Source organism: Microtus pennsylvanicus, chromosome 12, assembly GCF_037038515.1.
Source record: "Microtus pennsylvanicus isolate mMicPen1 chromosome 12, mMicPen1.hap1, whole genome shotgun sequence".
In the NCBI taxonomy this organism is placed as follows: Eukaryota; Metazoa; Chordata; class Mammalia; order Rodentia; family Cricetidae; genus Microtus; species Microtus pennsylvanicus.
In genome coordinates, this window is record NC_134590.1 from 66,080,657 (window position 1) to 66,096,154 (window position 15,498).

A 15,498-nucleotide genomic window follows, 5' to 3' on the forward strand; every position below is an offset into this window, starting at 1 on the left:
CCAGCTTTTCCCTCCCACTGTTGCAGCAACAAATCAGGTGCCCTGGGAGCGTTGTGCTGAAAGGAAACCTATCTTCAGAGCCAAGGGGCCAAATGGAATGTTTTACTGCATCAAATAAGGCCCAATAATGGTCACAGGCACTTTCAAATAGTCATAAAACATTCTAGGCCACAAGGCAGGGTTTGTAGGCTCAACATTTCCCAAAGCAAACTCCTTTACAGGGTAAAGCTTCCCAATCAAAACCAGGATCAGGCTGTAGCCTCAGATAGAGGCTGGCAGACTCTTCTATCTGGACCTACCAGAAGCAGGCAAGAAATCAACACCCCTCAGCAGCCACAGGACTCTCAGCAACTGTGTGTTAGAAATGGCTTTCAGGAGTGAGCCCACAGGGTGACAACCAAGAAGAGCACTCTTTTAAAATCTTATTTTATGAGTGTTTAGTCTGTATGTATGCCTGTGTCTGGTACCCAAGGGGGTTAGAAGAGTATGTCAGATCCTCAAGCTGGAGCTACAGATAGGTTGTGAACCTGAGGTGCTGGGAACCAAACCTGGGTCCTCTGTAACAGCAGTTAGAGCTCCTAAATGCTGAGCCATCACTTCAGCCCCAGGAAGAGCTCTTTTGAAACCAGCCTTCAAGCCGGGATTGGTGATGTACACATTTAATCCCTGCACTCAGGAGATAGAGGCAGGCAGATCTCTTTGAGTTTGAAGCCAGCCTGGTCTACATAGTGAGTTCCAGGACAGCCAGGTTATGTAAAGAGATCCTGTCTCAAAAAATAAAAACAAAACAAAACAAAACAACAAGACCAGCTCTTAAGGTCTTCTGTATGCTTCCACAGAGCCTGGGTGCTGAGGAAGGCTCCTGAGGCAATCCTGGGTCTCCTGTGCTCATATCTAGCCTCCCTGCTGCCGCCACCCCACTTCTCTCTCCCTTCTTCCCTGAATGGAAAATAAAGGGAAGATTCTGGAGCCTGAGAATGCTGGTTTTTGTTAGGACGAGGATGTTCTACCAGACAATCCCCATTTCTGAAGCAATCAGGGTCACTCAGTCAACAGGCTTACAGTGAAGGCTAGACACATGAACTGTGCATCAAACTTCTTAGCAGCAATCTTTGAGGCTATCCATGTATACTAGAGGGAACCAGAGAGGCCCTGGTTGCTTGTTTTAATTGTGGGAGATGCCTTTCACGCATATTCAGTTTCTCCCTGTGATTTATCACTTCTCCAGGTGCCTGAAGTGTTCTACTTCATTTCGCAAGCCCTGCATCTCCAAGGAGACTCTGCAGAGATTGAAGATGACATTGGACTTTTCTGTCTTCCTGATCCAGGAGAGGCAGCTGGGCTTCCGATAAACGTCAAAGCTCTGCTTTTCCTGCTCCTCCACAGTGGGAAATGTGGTTCGACACTGACAATCTAAACCATCTACAAATGAAGTAAGCTTTTTCAGCTCCACAACCCCCATAATTCCTCATCTGTCAACTTCCTTTGAAACCCTTTGCTCTGCTGGAGGCTATGGGCATGACGATTTGTTTGCTGGCTCTTGGCCCAATTTCAGATCAGAAGACTGACTTAGGAATCTTGAGAGAATGACTGGATGGCCCCAAAGGATACCCGCTCCAAGACATTTTCATCTCCAGAGGGCGGTGGCTAAGCTAACCCATACCTGGTTACCACTGTTATCAGCACTGTGGCTCTGAAGCCCAAACACTCAGGTCAAAGGTGGTCTGTGTGCCCATGCAGCTGGGTTGCTGGGTTCCCGCTGTAACTCAGGGCTCAGATGTCAGGAACATGTGTCTCTGTCTCTCTGAGAGTGAAATAAATCCTGGTTCCCCAGGGCAGCTTGCTGACTCAGACGCAAATGCCACACCAGTTGCTTTAATCATCAGTCGGAAAAGGTGGAAGATGTGGGGACATAAGATTAAAAGGAGGAGAAAAAATATTGTAACCTTGTAGTCCCAAAGCTACAACTGGAAAAGGAGCCAGAAAAGCCAATTCTGGCTCTAGAAGTTTTGGGGTTTTTTTTTTGTTTTGTTTTGTTTTTTTTTTGTTTTTGTTTTCGAGACAGGGTTTATCTGTAGCTTTGGTTCCTGTCCTGGAACTAGCTCTTGTAAACCAGGCTGGCCTCGAACTCACAGAGATCCGCCTGCCTCTGCCTCCCAAGTGCTGGGATAAAAGGCGTGCGCCACCCCCACCCAGCTGCTTTAGAAGTTTTTCACCTCTATCATATGTCAGTTAACACACCTACTGCTCACCACCAGTGTAGACTTAAATGTGGTGGTGCAACCCAAGATTGATCCTTCCATCATCGCTAGTTCGCAAGCAGATGTTCCTTTCCATGCTTTAAACCCTCACTGTGCAGGAAGTGCTTCATGTAACTTTTCTCGTTTGACCTCAGAACAACCCTGGGGATGGGGGAAGGCGGAGGATGATGATGACGATGGTGATGATCTGAGGCAGGGTCTCACTGTGTAGTTCTGCTTGGCCTGGGACGAAATACCTGGTGGATTATTTTTATGATCTCTGTGCTACTGGGATCTAACACAGGGCTTCATACATGCTAGCAAGTGTTCTTCCACTGTCCTTTCCCTTTGGGACAGTATCTTGCTTCATTATTGAACTGTCCTTGAGCTTCTGATTCTCCTGCCTCAGTCTTTTAAGAAGCTGGTTTATGAGTATGAACCACTACTGGGCTTCATTTATCTTTCACAGATAAGAATTCTATCTTTTAAAAAAGCAAAAACTTTTTTTTTTTTTTGAGTGATGAATGGCTCAGTAGTTAAGAGTACTGGCTGCTCATCCAGAATTCAATTCCCAGCACCCACATGGTAGCTCACAACCATCCGTAACTCCAGTTCCAGAGGATCTGATGCCATCTTCTGGCCTCTGTGGACATCAGGCATGCACATATTATACAGACATACATGCAGGCAAAATATTTATATACATACAAAATTTTAAAAAGAATGTAAAAGCTACTGAGAAAGGATGAGAGCCCCACTACTTGACATTCTGAGTGTCAGGTCCAGAAGAAACTTAGAACAAATGGCTAGCTGTGGCGTCTATTAGCATACAAAGGACGAGCTGTCCACAGGAACACTCAGTACCTGTGGCCCTTTTCAGCTCTTCTCACCCCACCTCCCTATCCTAAACTTCTCCAGCTCAAAGGCTTCTCTTTCCCCCACTCCTGCTTCCTATATAACCCTGACATTTCAGCCATGTGCTCTCTCAGCCCCTCCCTCTCTCATGGTCTCTTTTGCCCACACTCTTCCTTCCCTTCTCGCTTTCCCCCACCTCCTCTCATGGCCATGCTCAGTCTTTCTCTCCCTGCTCTGGACTCTTCCAGATGCCCTGGCTCCACACTTTCTCATATCTACAATAAAAACCTCCTCAACCATACCTTGGAGTGGTCATGTCCTCACTTTATACACTGAGAAACCCAGCCTCTGAGTTAGCTTTGGCCTTTCACAGCCTCCATGGAACCTCCACGGACCACGTCCAAAACAGCTCCTTGGTGAAGCAGAACAGTGAAAGAACCACCCCTGTGATTGCAGTGAGAGACCTACTCCTTGAAGAGACCTTTGATCAAAACTCATGAAAACAGAACAAAAGTCACTGCTGGCTAGTTTGGACACAGGATAACAGGCTCTCAGGAGACTGAAAACGCTCCAAGTCACCATCAGCCTTTATAGCTTTATGGTGGTTTGAATAGGAATGGCCCCCATAGGCTCATATAGTTGGATGCCTGGTCATTAGGGAGTGGCACTGCCTGACAGTGATCAGCAGGTATGGCCTTGTTGGAGGAAGTGTGGCCTTGTTAAAGGAAGCATGTCACTGAGGTTTTGGGGTTTCAAATGCTCAAGTCAGGCCAGTGTCTCTCTCTTCCTATTGCTGCTGAGATGCAGAACTCGAACCTACCTCTTCAGCACCATGTCTGCCTGTATGCTATTATGCTTCTGAAGTAAAAGCAAGCTTCAATTAAATGCTTCCTAAGAGCTACCATAGTCATGGTGTCTCTTCACAGCAAAAGAAACCCCGACTAAGACAATCTCTCATCCCCAGAGCTCTTCCCTTGACATGTAGGAACTCACAGTACCAAAGTCAGAAGGCTCACTTTTCTGCTAGGCTAGCATTGGTTCAGACAGTAGTGGGAATGACTTGTGAGCCACCTCTACACAGGCAGGTGCCCATCAATCATGAGCCTTTGCTAATACCTATGAAACATTCTTCAGACTTCCTGTACAGCGAAACCTATCAGCATTTAGTTTAGAATTGCTGAAAGAATTTACATCATATTGAAAGCCAAGTTCTTGCTTTTAGTAGTCCCTGGTTAATCAGAATTCTTAAATAGAGCCTAGCAACCTGTTTTGAAAACAACTTCACATTAAGACATTCATGTGAATGAATGAACAAATGTTTCCATATACAGCCACTTGCTGCTTGATGATTGGCCATGCTGTGAGAAATGTGCCATTAGATGACCTCATCACTAAGGGAAATCATAGAATGTGTTCTGAGAATTCCTGGAGGCAGGATTGCCATTTCAGACTGAGGTAGAGGTTAGAGCCAGTGGCTGGCTGTTTAGCTTTTCTGGTCCTCAGGTTGAACTCTAATATCTGTCTCTGGTTTTTATTAATCATGCTACTGACTAAAATGGCTGCAATGCAGTCAAATTCAAACTTATACAACCACCACTATGTACTTGGTCTGTCATTAGCCAAATGTCACTATGGCTGTATGTTTAAAAATAATACAAAGCTGACTAAAAAGGAAACTTCCTTTTCTATAACAACTCAGTGATAACTGATGAGCAAAACTAGGACCCTGAAGAATGTAAATATGCTATATCACAAAAAAGATAAACCCACATTCACATGAAACTGGTTAATTATATGCAGGGAATATCTGGTGCACTAGGTAAAAACAAATCAGGATTTTCTGCTTGCCCTGTGTTAACCAGAGTTCGTGAACCACCACAGATCCACTTGTACTCTAGTGCCATGGAGTCAGCACTTAGGCAGAGATCCACCTGTCCGCCTGCTCTGATGTGCTCAAAACACACACTGCATGGTGTCAGGTTAACAACACCAAAGTGGGCATATGAAGCTGAAAAAATAGGAATCTATTCAATGTCAGGCTCAAATGACACTCAAAATTGTGTTCAGGTCATGGGTTCTTGGGACTTTGTAAGCTCCTATTCACCTGATAAAAGATCTACCTGGAACTTCAATACCTCTTTTTCTGGGACAACGAGCAAATATGAATCTCCTGGGCACAAGGTTCAGAGTTTCTTCTACTTGATTACAGTGAGGCTGCTAAGGGAAAGAGCCTACACTCCTGTCAGAAAGTGTCAGAGGCACAGTGGGATGACTGGGGATTACGATAACAGAGGCAGGGTGACAGTTTAACACTAGTCCTGTCCTAGGCAAAATAAATTCCTTCTACTGCCTAGGCATGTTGAAAGAACAATCTGCGATCTTTGAGTAACTGACTCTACACAATTGTTGCTTGCTCATCTCCTGGGTATCTGCAATAGTACTGTCCATGTGCAGCTCCCTCCATGCTGCAGGCGGGGATGGAAACCAAAGTGACCTTAGAGTGGCTATGGGACAGCCAGCTCATGGCAACTGGCTCAAAGATGCACAGTGCTCTGAGTTTGCTGGAAGAAAAGGGGTGTGCAAAGAATGGGAAGCTTGAGAGAAAAATGAGAACAAGTGACCCACGCCCAGAAGCCACCAGCTGTGATAAGTCTGAAGGGTGCATCACCACAGGGTAGGAGTGATCTTGGACGAGAGACACCAGTCTTAAAAGCATCAGAATTGACCCCACTCCATGCTAGAGTTATCTATCAACGGAATACACCACCAAGAAGACAAAGGACTTAGAGACAGATCTGATTGGACAGGAAGCCATGACCTTCCGCAGCCCAACAGTGACATGAGATAGACAAAGCAACGGGTCCTGTAGCCCCGTGACATGCTCTTCAGAATGAGGCAGCCTTCTGGGCCCCGGAGGCTGGTCTGGGCCCCTCAGGGTGGACACCTGCTCTCACCCTTAAAGCATGCTGTGGCCAGGCCCCAGGCTTCACCTGCCCTCGGGAGGGCTCCATGTGGCCCGAACACAGAGACAGGCAAGCTCATGCATGGGTTAGTATCACAGACGGCAGGACCATCACCACAGACAGAATACCTGGGAATAACCTACTTTGAGGACTCAAATGCAGATAGGTCTTCTGCCTTGGGCTTGAGGCTAAACCAGCAAAATAAAATGAAAAAACAAAGATATACCCTGTGAAATCAAAATGCCACATGTGTCATTTGCAAAATGCTCAGAAATTGAGACAAGTGACTTCATGTACTTTCATGGTTTGAACACTGGCCTCTCTGGTTTTTAGTACTCCAGGCTCTTGTGGCTCAGAGGCCAGCTCACCACTGAACAGGAATACAGGTATCCAAAAGACAAGGAGGCACGATGAGGGTCTGAGGCTGCTCCCTCAGGGCTGTTTTGGCTTAAGGGTAGAGGCTTCCTTTTTACCTTTTTATCCCCCCCCCCCTTATAAGACAGGGTCTTATATAGCACAGGCTGGACATGAATTTCTTTCTTTCTTTCCTATTTTTCCTTTTTTGGTTTTTTGAGACAGGGTTTCTCTGTGTAGCTTTGAAGCCTGTCCTGGAACTCGCTCTGTAGACCAGGTTGGCCTTGAACTCGCAGAGATCCACCTGTCTCTGCTAGGATTAAAGGAGTGCGCCACTACCACTCATCACGGGACATTTTCTATGTAGCCAAAATGATCTTCAATTTTCCTGCCTCCTCCTCCTTAGTTCTGTGTGCCACCATGCCTGGTTTTAACTCCCCTTTGACTTTTAATAATTTTGTTTGAAAGGAGAAATCCAGAAAACAACAGGGGCTATAGGAAAGAGGGTGTGGAGGATGCAATGCCTCCCTGGTAGGTCATGTGACTGCAGTGGTTCTCTACTTGGTGTCCACTGTAACATTGTCTATCTATCCACCTACCTACCTACATATATATCAGTGATGAGAGAGGGGGGGGGGATGTGATGGTAGGGAGACATAGGTTTCTCCAAATTTTCAGTAACAACTTAATCATTGAAAACAGAGACAGTCCTTAAGCTGGGGACTGCTTTACCAACTGAAATAAAGCGTGAAACTTAACCACGTCAGTTTTCATCCAAACTCAAGGAAAAGGAGACAAGGTCTTATCTGTAGACCAGGCTGGCCTTGAACTTGCAACTCCAGCCTCTCCCTCCTAAATGCCAGGGTTACAACTGTGTGCTACCACAGCAATCACTTTCTAACGTCTGTCTTACGGGGCAATCAGCTAAAAGCAGAGCATTAATTTGCCCAAATAAGAGGTATATACATTCTTGTGCTGATAAGGAGGACTGAGTAACTCCTAAATCCCTACAATGATGAGCACTCTAAATATCAGGAGAGACAGATGGGATTCTGTGAGCCTCAGAAATGAAGTCTCATCTTATTAAACATTAAGGCTCTCCTATATACTTCCTTTTAAGTATGAAAAAGTTGGAGATTTAGAACATGGTCTTACACAAAGACTAGAGGGGACTCCATTCAACAGCCTTTAATTCATTGTGCTCTCTCATTAAGTAAGGCAGCTTCCTTGAGCATAAGTCCCACTGGCTTTAAAGACAGAATCGCTTTAGTGCTCAGTGATAGATCAAAACCCATCCTCAAACAGGGACTCATCTCATCAGAGCTTTTAACACAAGCTCTACTTCCATCAAGCCAATGGGTTCATAGTCACTGGCAGCTTAAATTCTTTTTCTGTCAGGAGTTGAAAAACTCCCTCAACTAAGTACATGTTTTAAAAAGAAAGAAAGTAAAGAAAGAAGGCTAATGACTGGGCTCCTGAGGAGACTAGATGCCAACTTCACATTTCATTAATAAGCACCCTGTTCAGCAAAACCCAGGAGACTCGGGTACCTTTTTAATGGTATTGTGCTTGCTACTGGAGCCACCCCTGTCTGAGTTCTCGTTGTGTAGGATATCCAAGGCTGTCTCCCTCTCTTTGAGTTTCAAGGCCTCGATTTCCGTCTTGAGCTCATTGAGCTGCTCTTGCAGATGCTTGCTCTTCTCCATGTACTCCACTCTGTCAAGATGAAACCATGCATCAGAACTGGGCAGACATTGAGATATAGAAGAGACTTGCCATGACTCACAAGTTTTCAGGAGCAGCCTGGGGTTCACACCTAAACCTGTCTACTCAGAAGTGAAGGAAGCTCGGGCTACCCTCTAAACTGCTATAAATCTCTCTCCACATCAGTGCAGTTGGGAGAATAATTACAGGGCCTCCAGGCAGGAAGAACGCTCCATATAAACTTTTGGAGTGCTCTCCAAATAACCCCTGCTTTCAGTTCTGTATGAAAAGTCATATCAGGGCTGGAAAGATGGCTCAGAGGTTAAGAGAACTGACTGTTGTTCCAGAGGTCCTGAGTTCAATTCCCAGCAACCACATGATGACACACACCCATCTATAATGAGATCTGGTGCCCAGAACACTATATACATAATAAATAAATTAAAAAAAAAAGAAAAGTCACATCAACAAGGCTCCTGAACCCTGCTCTTCTGCTTCCACCCTTCCTGAAGCAGTTAACCACATCTACTCTCCCACTTATCTTGAGACCTTTAGGAAAAGATAGCAGACACTCCACTTAGTCAACACCGAGAAGAAATAGGTTGCCATTTTCACCTGGTGAGGTTAAAGTGTTTAACTATAAGCGTGAACAGAAAACATAAGCAAACATTCTGAACAGATTTCTGTAGCCAGTTGATGGGCTCTGCAGCTTGTGTAGAAAATAAGTACTACGGGCTGAATGTAGTGTTGTCCCATTCGTATGCCGCGGCCAACTACCAAAGTGTTAGGAGGTGAGGCCCTGGGCAGTGATTAGTTCATCAGCCTCATGATGGATTTATGTCCTTAAAAAAGAGACCCTAGAGAGATCCTGATACACATGGGCACACAGGAAGGCACCATCTATGAACCAGGAAGAAAACGCATTGAACTCTGAGTTGGCAATGCCTTGATCTTGGATTTCTAAGCCTCCAGAACTATGAGAAGTAAATTTCTGTTGTTTATAAGCTTTCCAGCCTCTGGTATTTTGTTATAACAGCCAAACACACTAAGACAGTAAGAAAATACAAACTATAAAAAACCACGACACAGGACAGGATGTGGCCTTATACTGATCACAACCACATAAACACGTCCATCTGGAAAATGAGAAAGGGACTCAGTCTGATGCTAGCAGCAGCAGCTCTGGATCACAGCTCCTTAGCTGTCCTCAGTAGAGGGATCACAGGAGGATAGCCTGGTTCTTGACGGTTCATGCTGGACTGCAGAGCGCTATTCTGAGTACCACAGTGAGTAAGGGTTTCAGTCCTTGACCTGCTCCCCATCAGCTATGTGATGCTGGGTGACTCATTAAAACTAAACCTAGTCTATTTTATATGATCGGAACACTACAGCAGTTTTTTGGAGATAGGGCCTCATGTAGCCCAGGCCAGACTTAAATTTGCTATGTAGCCAAAGATAATCTTGCAGTTCTGGTCCTGTTATCTCTACTTCCTGAGTACTAAGATTACTGATGTACCATGCCTGACCTAAACTGTGCCGGAGATTGAACTCTGGGCTTTGCGTATGTTAGGCAAGCACTCTACCAACTAAGCCACACCCCCAGTCCCTAAAACTCGCCTTTGATGCCAGTGGGATGTTTGTTAATTAGTATGAATTAAATGAGACAAAGACTCACAGGTGCTTAATATATAGGGCCTCTGTGATTGTTCTCTGCCAGCTGTGGCTATTAACCAATTTACTTCTGGCTCAAGGAATGAGAGGATCTTACTTAGATTTCATCTACAATGGAACTCCTCTCCATCTCTGTTCCACTTCTGACCACAAAGTGGAAGTGGAGGCACTTGACAGAAGTGGCTGTGGTCTGGCTAGTTGCCAGCATAGGGGAACTGGTTCCACCTGGACCCAGGCTTTGCTCAGCCTAGAAACTTGTGTTTTTTTCCTTTTTCTTCACCTTTGTTCTAGACTTAGGAAGCACTGCTGAAGAACATGATCAGAAGAAAACTAGTTTAGTACTATGCAAACAACAGTCTGACTGAGGGGATAGGACCCAGTCCTATTCTTCAGTCAAGGTTTGAACCACTATAAATTCCAGGTGACCAATCAAGTGTTATTTTTATCCTGGGACACTGACTGCTGTCTTGATCTGTTATCTTTAATTTCTAATTAGGAAACTTGTTCTCTAGTGGGTGATGACAGATCAAACTTTGCAGGGGTAATATCTGGCTGCTGTGGAATCCACTCTCATTTGCATGACTGCCCCAGCAGGCCACAGAGGGTACGTACTTTTCTTTCTCTATCTCCATGGAAAGTCGCTTCATGTCAGTATCCTTGAAATCAAACGACAAGCTGTCACCAATGATGTTGAAGCTCGGTATGTCAGGAGGAAGTGGTGCTGGGATTGGGTTCATGGGCTGTCGGTGAGAAAGCTCAGATTAGGAGGTTTAAATTATACAGGACAAAGTCCTCTACACTTAGTACTGCCAGGTAAGTGGTCCCAAAGCACCCACATTCAGAGAAGTCACTCTTCTCTTCTCAAACCTCATCATTTCCACGATCACTTCAATCAAATACAAACTTGCACTCAGCTTTTCGGGAAAGAAACTCCCAGGCACGGGGCTACGAGCTGGACAGAGAGAAGATACGCTCCCTGGCTCTAAGCACATAAAAGTCTTGTTCAGGAAGCAGATGTCTGCAAATCCTCACAGTTCAGTAAGGTGAACAAGAGCCAGAGTGGGAACAGCAGCACGGTTGTAGATAGGGTGGAGTGGGTCCAACAGGAGCCCTGGGCATCTGTAGTGCCCTGTAGGGAGGCTGGTAAGCGATTGGCTTTGGACCAAAAGGTTTTTGCACATATGTTAGAGGCTTAGATTCAGAAGACAGAGCCAAAGGAGGGCTTAAGATAAAGTAAGATAGCCGGGCCGTGGTGGCACACGCCTTTAATCCCAGCACTCGGGAGGCAGAGGCAGGCGGATCTCTGGGAGTTCGAGGCCAGCCTGGTCTACAGAGCTAGTTCCAGGACAGGAACCAAAAAGCTACAGAGAAACCCTGTCTCGAAAAAATTAAAAAAAAAAAAAAAAGATAAAGTAAGATGAAGTCATTAGAGTTGTTTTCAGGGCCTTTTCATTCCAGAACAAAACATCACCTAATATACAGCCCCTATCTACTGTTCAAGTGTCCCCATAATTTGTCCTGTTAAATTATAAACAGTACTGCTTTTTATCCCTCGGGGCATGGCCGTTTTCCCATCTGTGTAGTTCTGTATGTTTCCTTCTTTCTTTCCCTCCCTGCTTGCTGCTCTCCTCTCTCTTCCTCTTTCCTTGTCTTTTTCTGTGGTACTAGGGATGTGCACATTAAGCTATCTCCTCACCACATATCCCAAGCTGGTCTCAAACTGATGAGACTTCTGTCTCAGCCTCCTGAGCACCAGGATTACAGGTGTATGTCATCATTTCTAGCAAGTTTTCCATTCCTTGTTCAAGGTTCTCAACTCCTTCAGTTTCTCACCAAAGCTCTTCAAGACCCCTCTTGGCAACATGGCTGCTTTTCTCCTTTGCAGTTCTTTATCACGGTGTGCACAGTGCTGCTACAGGTCTTTATCACGGTGTGCACAGTGCTGCTACAGGTCTTTATCACGGTGTGCACAGTGCTGCTACAGGTCTTTATCACGGTGTGCACAGTGCTGCTACAGGTCTTTATCACGGTGTGCACAGTGCTGCTACAGGTCTTTATCACGGTGTGCACAGTGCTGCTACAGGTCTTTATCACGGTGTGCACAGTGCTGCTACAGGTCTTTAGCACGGTGTGCACAGTGCTGCTACAGGTCTTTCCCTCAAGCCCACACTGCAAAGTTCCCTCCTTTCATGTCTTTGTCTTTCTATGTCTACAGACTTTCTGAGGGCACACTCTGTCTTTTTCATCCTTGGATCTTTTCCCAGTATGGAACAGTGTGTGGAAGGAACATCTCGGTGCTACATATACTCTGTTTTCAGGAATGAATGCTGGATATATGAGAGAGTCTGGCCTGTGAAAATCCATCAGGCTGGATAGCTAAAATTTAGGTGCATCTATTTATCTTACACTTCAAAAAAAAAAAATTCCCAGAAAAGAAGAGCACTAGCTGTTACCCTTCTGGTGAGAGCAGAAACAAGCATAACTCTTCAGTAAGTATCACAACTGAGCACCTGACCTCACAGTTCTACTTATGAGAACTGATTCTACCAATACTGTCAAATATATGTGCAAAGATTTGTATTCAGGGATGTTCAGTGCAGTTGTTTTCAAAATTGCTACAGAAATCATATTGAATATTCATCTATAGGGACTGGCTAGCTGAATTATAACCCACCCAGAAGACATGATGCCATTAAGGAACTGGTGTTTTCTCCTCCTGGACACATTACTAAAAAAAAGAGCAAAGGGATAGTAATTTATAAAATTTGTTCCAATAGATGTTTAGACACATCTATTTCAGGTACACAGCCTAGCTGAGCCCTCAGACTGTCACAGTCCCAGCTGTCACATGAATGTGACCATCTGAGAGAACTTGAGAGAAGACGTGAGTCTGATTAACACATCATGCCCAAGAGACAAATAAATGGTTGCTTGGGGTTATCTGTTACTCAGGAGTAGATAACAAGGACACATGGCAATAGCAAACGGCTCGCATTTCTCCAACTCATACCCTAGGCACTTATGTCTCTGTGTCCTAAATGCATCTGTGCAATATGTGAACGTGTCACGTGCACAAATGTGCACTGTTTGTCATGCACATGACTGTGCATTGTGTGTAGCATATGCGAGAATGGGTTATGTGTTTGTGCTGTGAATGCATTGTGTCCTTGTCTAGAATATTCCATCCTCTCTTCCCGGCTCAGCAGGGAATCCAGTTCCTCTGCAAAATACAGTCACACTGAGTCTTTCCTGTCTCCAGAGCTGGCTGTAATCTGGGCACCTGTGCATATCCATCAGGATAGAGATTTCCAATTGATGATATTATATGAATAGAGAACAAGTGAGTAAAACCTTTGCAGAGTGGAATGAGCAGAGGAAAGAAAGGGAAGTGATGTCTACGTATTTTATGACCCCATTTAGTACAAGCCATTCTAGTACTCCTAGTCCCAAAACTGAGGTTGGCAGCTGGTTCTGGCATAGCAGGGTCTCACTCTGAGGTGTAGAGTCGGTCCCTTCACAGAACTATATTATGGTACCTAGTTTATACTGAGAGCTGAAGATTACATTTAGCTTGACACTAGGGATCTAGACAGCAAACTCTCTTGAAGGTGGAGACTGGAGTAGTAATAAACATTCCAGGGCTGGAAATGGCTCTACGGTCTGTTATCTATTAACTGACTAGTCAGTCCAGGCTAAATGGAAGACTAGGAGGGTTCTATCCAGGCTCTCTATTTGCTTTGCTTTGTCACCCTGAAGGCACTATGAGGTGAACTAAAGGGCTGTGAGGCTTAAGGAAGTTGCTAGACCAAAGCAGCCAAAGGCTGCTGGACTCAGCCCAGGCTCACTGGATATGTAGGCTTGGTGGCGATTTCCAAGAGCTTCTGCTTGGCTCTTCGCTCTGCTTCTCGGGCTTCCTGCAGGTCTTGCTTTAACTGATCGGCCTCTTTGGCTCTGCAGAGAAAGAAAGAGACGTTAGCTTCAGAGAAAGGGACAGGGAGAACATGTAGACATTTACCTTACATCTAGAGCAAGAACCTAACTTAACCCCATACATGGCACCTAACAAGGCAAACAAGGACAATGTGACAGGGACATTTACAGGAAGCCAGAACTTCCAAAGTAAGAACAGTATTCCTGGGTATTGTTCATCTCAATGGTAAAGCTAGACTGTAATATGGGGTAGCCATTGGGAAACAACCAAAGTGGCAGTTTTGCAAGCCAGCAGAAGTACAGTGGTTTGTGCCTATGGTGCCAGCTACCCCAAAGGCTGAGGCAGGGGAATTGTGTAAGGCCAGGAGTTGGAGGCCAGCCCGGGCAATAGAGGCAGATGCAATCTCAAAATAAGAAAAAAAAAAAAAACAAAACAAAACTAGTGTTGGTAGCCCATGCCTTAAACTCTAGCACTATGAGGCAGAGGCAGGCAGTGTAGAGTTATTTCATTTGTATTTTAAATAAATAAAGCTTGCCTGAAGATCAGAGAGTAAAACAGCCCCATTGGTCAGGCTTATAGACCAGGCAGTAGTGACACACACCTTCAATCCTAATATCACACTAGTTGCCATAGATATCAAGTGGTGCATGCCTTTAATTCCAGTGGTGCACGCTTTTAATCCCAGCACTAAAGAAGAATATAAAATGGGGGAGACAGCTCTCAGACACAGTCTTAATCTGAGATTCCTGGAGGCAGGATCGCCATCTCAGATTGAGGTAGAGGTAAGAGCCAGTGGCTGGCTGTTTTGCTTTTCTGACCTTCAAGTTGAACCCCATTTCTATCTCTGGGTTTTTATTAATCCTGCTACAAAGCAGATTTCTGAGTTTGAGGTCAGCCTAGTCTACAATAGTGGATTCTAGGACAGCAAGGGCTACATAGTAAAACCCTGTTTCAAAACAAACAAACAAACAAACAAACAAACAACATCAACAACGAAACCAACCCACCTCTGAAACAGGTTGAAAGAAGAGAGAGTGGGAAGGGCCCAGAGATACTATGCTTATTTCTGGGTGAGGAGTGGGCGGGGCAAAGGAGGGCATCATCACAAGCCTTACACTGGGGCCATAAAGGGAAGAGTGTGAAAGAATTTTTCCTTCATGTCCCCAGTAAAACACTTGTAGGCTAGGCTGGAGAGATGGCTCAGAGGTTAAGAGCACTGACTGCTCTTCCAGAGGCCCTGAGTTCAATTCCCAGTAACCATATGATGGCTCACAATCATCTATAATGAGACCTGGTGACCTCTTCTGGTGTGCAAGCATACATGGAGGCAGAATGCTGTATATGTAATAAATAAATAAATAAATCTCAAAAACAAAACAAAACATTTGTAGGTCAACTGTTCACTTTTCTTGGGCAGGAAGAAGTCATGCCACTGAGACTTGGTGTAGAACCCTGCTCTATGAGTTAGGTGTAGTATGGAAGTCTTGTACAGGAGTCCAGTCCTAGAGATATGGATCCATATCCATATCCCTATGGGGCCTGGAGTGGGCAGGCGTCAAGGAACCATATTTTCATAATGACATGCAAAAGTGGTGAGAGGAGCTGGGGAGATGGAACAGCAGTTAAGAGAACTGGCTGCTCTTCCAGATGTTCAATTCCCAACATCCACATGGCAGCTCACAACTCTAACTCCAAGATCTGACAGCCTCACACACCGACATACATGCAGGTAAAACACCAATACACATTGAAAAAAAAAAGTGGTGAGAAAAACTGTAGT

At 45.0% G+C, this 15,498-nt stretch overlaps 1 protein-coding gene across 6 annotated transcripts in view; it reads right to left on the minus strand.

Moving 5' to 3' along the window:
* Nf2 (NF2, moesin-ezrin-radixin like (MERLIN) tumor suppressor) overlaps positions 1-15,498 on the minus strand; it is a 96,500-nt gene that overhangs the window by 9,230 nt on the left and 71,772 nt on the right. For 2 of the 6 annotated variants that reach the window (XM_075944143.1, XM_075944140.1), the window contains 4 exons: positions 13,633-13,738; positions 10,400-10,527; positions 7,963-8,128; positions 6,202-6,246 (listed from right to left, as the gene is read on the minus strand). In XM_075944143.1, the coding sequence (XP_075800258.1) occupies positions 6,211-6,246; positions 7,963-8,128; positions 10,400-10,527; positions 13,633-13,738 (436 nt within the window). In that variant the 3' untranslated portion in view covers positions 6,202-6,210. Of the gene's footprint in view, positions 1-6,118; positions 6,247-7,962; positions 8,129-10,399; positions 10,528-13,632; positions 13,739-15,498 lie in introns of those variants that run through there. The other 4 variants (XM_075944139.1, XM_075944142.1, XM_075944141.1 and 1 more) reach the window with 3 other exon arrangements.